The sequence below is a fragment of the Dermacentor silvarum genome, chromosome 5, assembly GCF_013339745.2.
Source record: "Dermacentor silvarum isolate Dsil-2018 chromosome 5, BIME_Dsil_1.4, whole genome shotgun sequence".
Taxonomy (NCBI): Eukaryota; Metazoa; Arthropoda; class Arachnida; order Ixodida; family Ixodidae; genus Dermacentor; species Dermacentor silvarum.
In genome coordinates this window covers 7,076,828-7,085,650 of record NC_051158.1, presented here as the reverse complement: position 1 = coordinate 7,085,650, position 8,823 = coordinate 7,076,828, and the positions used below count along the sequence as shown (strand labels likewise).

Genomic DNA, 8,823 nt, shown 5'->3' with positions numbered 1-8,823 from the left:
TTCGCGCCACAGACAAGTTTACCTAGGAAATATCAGCCCCAACTTGCCCAAGAAGAAGTTCTTTTAGCGCTGTGGAAGTTGCAGGACTCTTTAGCCAATAGGAAGGACGAACGCCCCTCAAGATGTGCTCATCCACACCGTGCCGTCTGGTCCTGCAGCGTCTGCTTACCATCCTGACCACACATGATCCATGGCTGGTGGATTGACAACTTTTCTGGTGATGTAAGGATAAGCTGCGCTTAAATGAATGCGACATAGGGCTTCCTATCAAATATATGGTATCTCAGTACTTCCTTGCAGCCTCCTATATGAAGTAGTAAGGGCGAACGCCTTATTATAATGTCCAACCGCGCCACATCTGCTCGGCGTATATTTGGCGTTTGCTCGTCGCCGTCATCACGTGCCCTACTGGAGGGGAGTAGTAAATTAATGATGCAGTATACAATTGGGCATTCAGAGCGTTCCACATCGTCAGTGCATGACCAGATCTAGTGCTGTGGCGCCATCTGGTAACTGGAAATAAAACCCCTTTTGCGACTCGGCGCCGCCTCTGTAGTCCTAGCAGTCCAAAAACAAACTGTTGATCTCAATAACGACAAGACATACCTACTGCTTTGCTCTGAACGGTAGATGAGACTAAAGTCCCTAGATAATTTGTGCTTTCTTTAAGTAGAGACAAGCTTTGAAGCACAGCCGACGAATCTCATTGGGCGGCGCTCATTCCGGCAGCCATGTTCTTCCTATAAACGCTGTCCCCCCCGCAATCACTTGCACGCTGCTGCGCGAGCAGCGTAGACAGCAGTGGCCGTTGACTGCCGCGTGCTATCTAGGAAGATAATGACGGCCGACGCCGCTATATGTCGCTACTTAAAAATAAGTAAATCTAGGGACTTAAGATGAGACTAACCAATGACTGCTTTTACGATTTATTTCTTACTGTCAGGCCAGAAACGCAGTAAGAAGCGTTAATTCGGATGGCAGTCGGGGCTGTATGGGCGCTGCCATGTTTCTGCATAACCACGGCTTTGGGTGCCTTTTTACGGTTGCTGGCGGTAACCGTCGCAGTAATTCGAGGTATACGACGTGCATGCGCAAAGGACCAAGCCTGTCACGTATCGCCTTAACTTATCATATACCAAGAGGAGATAAAGCTCCCTATTCCCACTAAAAATCAGACAGTGACGTCCGGAGCTATATTCCACTGCACAAGGATTTTGTCTATGTACACCTGATACCTTCGGCAGGGCTGCAAGTTACGTGTGAGATAGAGCATAGTATGTTATAGACTGCTACTTAACGTTGTGGTAGAGGGAAACGGGAACATAAGAGAAGAATAAATTGATAATGATGATGAGAAAAGGCACGAAAAAAAAAGTAACCAGAAACATTTGTTATAGTCGTATAACGAGTTCACTATATCTAAAAGAACCCAGAATGGCCTTCGTGAGCTGGCCCGCAGAGTGTTGTGGCCACGGACCTAAAAGAACGTTGGTTAGAAAGTGGCCTGTTGTCGACGCGTGCCAGGCATCCTTCAATTCTCATTGTCGCAAGTTAGTCATCAGTGAAAGTCGGTCCGTCGGTAAATGAATATCTATTCAACATCTTACCGACGTTTATTTTATGTCTCATCGTCGTATCTGCTTCGTATCGTATTGTCTGAGGTGAATGTATTATCGTATCGTCTATATCTTATCGAATCGCTTTGTCATCTTACCTTACGTCAACGCTACCAAGTGTAAAGAGACCTCACGTTGCCATCGCAAGCCAGTATCATCATCATCAGACTATATTTATGTCCACTGCAAGACGAAGGCCTCTCCCTGAGATCTCCAATTACCCCTGTGTTGCGTTAGCTAATTCCAATTTGCGCCTGCAAATTTCCTAACTTCATCAACCCATCTAGTTTTCTGCCGTCCTCGAGTGCGCTTCCCTTCTCTTGGTACCTATTCTGTAACTCTGATGGTCCACCGGTTATCCATCCTACGCATTACATGGCCTGCCCAGTTCCATTTCTTCCGCTTAATGTCAACTAGAATATCGGCTATCCCCGTTTGTTCTCTGATCCACACTGCTCTCTTCCTGTCTAAGATATTTCGTTCCATCGCTCTTTGTGCGGTCTTTAACTTGTTCTGGAGCTTCTTTGTTAGCCTTCAAGTTCCTGCCCCATATGTTAGCACCGGTAGAATGCAATGATTGTACACTTTTCTTTTCAACGACAGTGGTAAGCTCCCAGTCAGGATTTGGCAATGCCTGCCGTATGTTCTTATTGCGTGTAGTCTTTAGCGTGTTTAACGGCCAAGCCCAGGAACTTCCTTTCAGTTGAGAATCAAGCGAGGAAAACGAGATAGAGTTCGAGACGCTCGAGCAGGCTCGCGCCACGTGGTGAGACGAAGAAGAAGACGCCATCGAGGCTGAGCGGTCACGCCGGATCGAGTACTCCAGACAGCCCAAGTTACAGCTGACAAAAGGAGGCGAAGGACTCAACGAAGAAAAAAGGCATTCCGTGCTGTGGGCCCCCGAGGCCGGCCCCAACTCCACACGAGTACGGGACAAGCACTTCGAACGTGAACGGGCGTCCCGTGGCCGGTGCTGGTCATGCCCAACGACCCCTACGGAGACCTGATAGGGCTGCTGCTGGTGCTCGCTGCCGCGCTGTTCCTGGCGGCCGTGGTGTGGCTGCTGGTGCGCAAGTACCGCGCCGAGCAGTCGCACAGCTTGGACTGCACGCTGCCCAAGCTGGCCAGCCCAGTATTGACGCCCATGATGGAGTCGTCGCCCATGATGGAGGAGGACGAGCAGCAGTCGCTTGCGCTCGAAAACAAAATGCAGAACGCCAGGGCACCCATGACTCCAAGCGTCGATACCATTCACGTAAGACCACTCACCGCCACTTCCTATCTATCTGTCTTCCCTCATTTCAGTGCTCATTGTGTGTCATTTTAAACTCGATAGAGTTAAGGGCCCCGTGTCGCAGAAAATCCGATGTCGGCGTCGGCGTCAGCGCGGGTGTGCCGTGAGCGAAAATTTCCACATATGTTTAGGCATATCTATATGCCACGCCTTGTTATATGGTCATGCGGTATATGCGGGTTATATTGCCACACCATTCTATCACCAAAGTTGCTCATACCTTGTCTTACATTCTTGTCAAAGTTATTCTTCGGAATTTGGAGAACGGCAGCCCACGAAAAAATCTCATGGAACAAAACGTGGACAGCGCATGCCCTTTATGTTAAATCGTCTCAGACTGAAATGTTAAGTGCGAAACAATAACAGAAACCTGAAAATGATGCAATATTTTTTTGGCGCGGCTGTACACTATACATCCGGGATCGGCCAACGCAAGAGGCCGCGTTTCTATCAGAAAGCTCGCCTTCGGACATAGCGTTCGCCGCCATCGTTTCCCGGTAAACATTACGGTTACACAAGCTGCAGTTGCCGGGAAGCGTGAGAAGCAGTCAGGGATCTTTGAATGCTATCGCGTTCCACTCTTAAAGGCGAAGCTTAAGCGTCCTCTAATTTTCTTTCTTCCTTGCTTGCTTGACTTCTGTCTTTTCTCCTCTTCTTTCTCTATTCTTCACTAATTTCTTACTTTCTTTCATTGTTAAAATTTTGGTTTTTCTTTAATCTCAAAGCGAGTTCACATGAAAGCTGTGGAGCTTCGAAATTCAGAGCAACATACTGATGAACATGCTGATGTAGCAGAGCATTGAAGTTGATACGTATTGAAAGGAAGAACAATACGTTAACTCCAGTTCTAGCATGGTAACATTAACCATACTGTGATAACGGGTTTGCAAGACCTTTATAAGGTTTTTCTGCGCAGCTACCCTTCGCTGGCTTATAGGCACCGAACGCACAAGGTTTCCATACTGACGGATAGTAGCACCAGAGTAAACCGCCTAAGCGGGAGAACCACATATTGTAGGAAATAGTGCGCTTTCGCCATTCATTTAGCCAGCGTTTATCTCTATGCAAAGCGTTTCCACCTTCTACATCTATTTAGTACAAGTGGCCTGCTTCTGGGCAGTTCGGGCATGGCGCGCGCTCCAGATCAGTCATGGCCCGTTTCTGTGGTAGCCCAAAGCGGCTAGTGCCGGCAGATCTTGTAGGAAACTGTGCAGCGCTCGGTGCCCATATAGCAACTCGCTGACAATCGTTTTGACATGTGGCCGCCTGGACATCGATATGCTTGGGCCAATCCAGGGCTCTTGCTCACAGAACTTCTCTGATATGAGCATGCGCTCTTGTCAGCCTTCGTGTTCAGGCACGCCGCACATGATAGAGCGATCGGCGTGATAAGAAGACGATAGTCACCCCGATCGCCAGTCACGGGCGGTGCGATTGTCAGATTCACAGCTTCAGCAGGGTCGAGATTTTGTAGCGGTTCCTTCCGCGTCATTCTTTGCCACTCCTAATCATTCATCGTTCACAGTCCGTTGATCCCGTCGATTCGGCAGGTGGAGCGCCGTTCTGACCACTCACGAAGCGTGAACAGAAATGTGCATTGTCATAGAATCATTGCAATATACCGGCCCAGCTTTATTACGATTGTGGTATAGAATGCTTACAGGGTCAACCCACCACGATGAAACAGTGGTCATCATGTTCTTCTGCTGACCATGGAGCCTTGGATTCAGCGGTATGCAATTACGCTCGGGCACTTACGTCTGCGAGTCAGAGAACTCCAGGGGGCGAAAATAATTCCGGAGTTCTTCACTGCCATAATTCCGTAGCCTAGGTGCTGCTGCGAGGGTTTGACGGCGATAATAATTACAGTACATTACATGCAGTTTTTGTGTCGCGTGTCGCAGCTATATCATGTTTATTTGCCAGAAAGTGTTGCGAAAAAAAAAAAAAACTCATTCTCCCTCATCAACGATTCACCTTTACATTTTAACGGTGAAGGTGCTAGGCACGGGACAAACCAAGCACCCATCATAAATTCATAAGAGCATGAAATTGTTTTAGTGTGGAAGAGTAAAGGCTATATTGCCTCGCACGTTGTTTTTATTAGAATTTATCCAACGCAAGGTAATCTGCACATAATCGCCTCTACAGCTAGGCTTCTGCGACACCAAGGTTACTCCGCTCGACAACTGCGCATTCTCTTGTCATCACTGTTTCTCTCGCCTGCTTTTAGCCTCATGACTGGTCGCGCAGAGGGAGAGAGAGAGCTTGTTGCAAAACGCACAAATTGCCGCCTTGATTCCTTTAGCCTTCGTTGCTCTGTTAGAATCCTTCCGTCTGCCCTCGCGTCCACCGCTCCATGCAAACGAGACTCTAGAGCACCTTATGTGTCACTGCCCATCCTTGACACTCAGCGACGTACTCTACAAGCTAAACTCAACCTGTTGGATAATAGAGCGCTCTCGGAAGAAAATATCCTTGGGCCATGGCCTACACATTCTCGCATGCAATAGAGCACCAAAGCCCTTTTGCACTTCGTGAGGAATACTGGATTGTACGAACGCTTGTGACAGCGGAGATTCCTCTGCGACTGACTCTGCGAATGACTGACTCTGTTATTTTTATTTTATCTCATAACCCAGTCTTCCCCTGTCCTCCTCCCCAAGTGTAGGGTAGCCAACCGGGCACGTCCTTGGTTAACCTTCCCACCTTTTCCTCTTCGTTTCTTTCTCTCTCTCTCACACATATTAGGTAGCGATAGCGAGTTGGACGTTAATTGCTTTGACTATCGATGATAAAGCTACTGGTATATGATGACAAATGCATCCGTTCACCGCGTGTATTCATCGACAACTCTGCGAAAGCTTAACACATTACCAACTGCATAAGACGGCGATACTCACGCTCACATTCTACTCAGGTGCTCGCAAAGGAGTCGCTGGCGGCTGGAGAATCGTCGGATCGTCTCGCCGAAACCCATTCGAAGTCCACCGTCGCATCGAAGTCGGACGCCGGGGCCAGCCAGCAGCCGCCAGCGAAGCCGCAGGACCACCCGGAGGGACATGGGCCACCCGAAGGAGCGAGCGAGCCCGTGAGTCGACAGAAAAAGAGGCACCGCCGGGACGCTCCAGGAACCGAGGATCAGAGGAAGCCACCGTCGGTCGCGAAGGACGAGCTCAAGATGGAACGTCGGGCGTCCGCGGTTCCCTCTGTTACCGGAGATCATACAAAGCCGACGGCCGAGCTCAAAGAGCAGAACGTGTCCAAGGGTGGGCGAAAGAAGAGAGCCAGGAAATCGTCTGGTACTTTCAGCGAGAAGTCAACTGTCGGTAAGGAAGTATTTCACTGTAAGCTCGCTAATAACTGTAGGCAGCTTCTTAAGATGCCATCTGGGCGTGATGCCGGCAACCCAGCAATTAATCCGTACATTTATACACAACCCATTTATAAATTCACTTACTCATTCACAGCCTCGACCAGGCGCAAGCAGAAGCCCCGCCGCCAGGAGGCGACGTCTGTGGCGGATTCTGCTAAGCCTTCCACCGCTAGAAAACCGGAAGTGATGTCAACCGGGCTTCCTACACAGGAGGCGCCAGATGCGACTCCCGGCACCGCAGATCCCGGTATCGCAAGCACGGTTCCCACTCCCGCTTCTATCGACTTGGCCACCGCAAAGGAGGATGACTCAAAGGTAACCGAGGTTTATCCTTATAGTGAAGCAGCGTGAAACAGGAAAATTATGATTTGCGAGTTGCTTCATCCAGATGGGCACGAAATCTTTGGGTGCTATCATGTTAGAGGATGATCCCCCGCATACCCAATGATCACAATCGCTACTTGACTGAAAGTTCTTCCCTATTCCGCTGCGAGTTCAGGACAGCGGCACGTTTAGATCGACGTAGACGCGGTATTTCAATAAGGTCCCTCGACGACACCCGCATTCAGAAGTCCTTTTAGGAGCTCAGATCCACTCCGATGCCTTCGAGTAGATACTGAAACGGACTGGTCATGAAATCTCGGGAGTGATGCTTGGTTTGCGTTAATCTTGCGCAACACAAGAACTAACCGTCAGGGACCTGCAGAACAGGCAGACACGAACGCTAAAAGCTGCCACCCTAGAAACTAGGTGGATAGCGGCCGAAGACAGATTAATGTGCAAAAATTAGAGAAGATGAAGCTGAAAGATTGAGGGAAAAGGGCGGTTGAGCATATCTTTTAGGGCGAGTACGAAAGAAGTGTAACATACATTGCCCTTCGTGGTAACAGTACGCACGGCTCTACAGTTGACTCATCGAAAAGTTGATGGAAGGCATGCTGCTTCCCGCTGGTAATATGTAAGAACGATCATGTGATCCCGACTGTGAAGCGTCGGTAAAAGGGTTATTCTAGATGTTAGCGGTGTGGCCATCTTCGCCGCGCATACTGAGCTAGTCATTGCAATCCTAGCCCGACTGTTCGCATAGTACGAATGTATGCCCTGTCATTATTGCCGTTCTTTATGAAGACACAGTGCTATCATTACGCTTCCTTTGTTGGACTTCACAGTTACAAGTCTTGATTTCCTGTACGGCGTCTGTCTGAAACAGTGCAGAATCTATAGCGAATCTGCTTTTCTTGGAAAGATGAAAGGCTGCGTACAGATCAGCCGATGCACTTTGCAGGGTGTGATATCACAGCGTCTGCAAATGAACTAGCGCCAGAAATGTTGCCAAAAACAAGCAACAACGTTACTAATTATTGAGAAGTATGGGAGAAAAACGAAATGGAGCACGTAAGTAACGGTTGTATGTTTGAACAAGATGGTTTGTATTTGATCAGCCATTAACAAAGAAAGACAGTTATTGTTAGGAGAACGTTGGCGCCCAAGTACAACGCAACCTTACATTGCTCTCCCATATTTCCCATAGAAGTCTGCACGCCAAATTACTCAAGTCTCAAATTACCACTTTATATTCACTTTCAATTTCAATAATCCGTACGCGCCACATTTCGACCCACTACGCAGGCTGCGGAGTGGTCATCAAATAAGTCCGCTGAAAGATCGCTGCAGAGGAAGACCAGGAGGCAAGCCCCCAGCGCCAACTTCACACGTGTCCCTGACGTTGCCCAAGATGCCGGGGGCAAGCCAACCGCCGGTGGGCTGAACCCAGCGTTGCCTCCTGTCACTTCCCAGGCAATCGCTGCTAGTGACAAGGCGACAGCGCAGGACCACGCTCTGCAGTCCACGTCAGCTGGAGCCGTCGAACTAACGCAGCCTAAAGATGTCTCGACGGCTATCGTAGACGCTACCTCCTTTCCACGGGCATCGCCTTATCTGTCTCCCGATAGCAAGATGACGACGGCGACAATCTCGGGAGGTACGGATGACTTCAGGTCGGCGTCATCTTCGCCCGCGCCGAAAGATGCTGGCAAGGTGGCCTTGGTGCCCGAGGTAGACGCCTCATCAGCGTCGGTATCTACCAATGAGACCGACATCAGGTCGCCCTCCGATGTCCCCACAGCCACCGCCAAATCTGTCTCTAACAGCGCAGAAGGCATCGCCAAGCCCGTGGCAGCAGCAACGGACGAGACAGTTGCGCCGCAAACTTTGCTGGCCATTACTGACAAAAATTAGGCGCAAGAGATGCAGTCAATGGCCTACAGTGCCTAACGGCAGCGTCCTTAGTTTCTTTTGCGCCTCGACTACCAAGCCTATATTTTTCGGATTTGTCTACGGTATTAGACAATTTAGCGCTAGGCATAGATCGGCCCGGTAGTCCGCTTGCTTGGCGATAAGCTCTGAGCTTCCACAAGAGGACGCTTTCATCGAATCGTTTGACGACCGCTCAGTGACTGACGCACAATGTGTCATCTCGCAAACTTCGAATTTTATGTGCTGCTTATTTCACTTTAAACAGAGTTATGATGCGTATT

The 8,823-nt window shown here is 49.3% G+C and overlaps 1 protein-coding gene across 1 annotated transcript; it reads left to right on the top strand.

Annotated features, from left to right (window-relative positions):
- Positions 1-2,595: 2,595 nt before the first annotated feature.
- LOC119452734 (polycystic kidney disease protein 1-like 3) lies at positions 2,596-8,524 on the top strand. The gene is made up of 4 exons (XM_049667157.1): positions 2,596-2,871; positions 5,831-6,179; positions 6,381-6,601; positions 7,916-8,524. Exons 1-4 carry the CDS (start codon positions 2,596-2,598, stop codon positions 8,522-8,524), a joined length of 1,455 nt encoding a protein of 484 aa, XP_049523114.1.
- Positions 8,525-8,823: the final 299 nt, after the last annotated feature.

Bases quoted from the DNA above. Each gene is read 5' to 3' on its own strand.
- LOC119452734 (XM_049667157.1), top strand. From the start codon at position 2,596: ATGCCCAACGACCCCTACGGAGACCTGATAGGGCTGCTGCTGGTGCTC. The intron at 6,180-6,380 runs GTGGGCGAAAGA...ACTCATTCACAG, and splicing joins AGAGCAGAACGTGTCCAAGG to CCTCGACCAGGCGCAAGCAG. The intron at 6,602-7,915 runs GTAACCGAGGTT...CCCACTACGCAG, and splicing joins CAAAGGAGGATGACTCAAAG to GCTGCGGAGTGGTCATCAAA.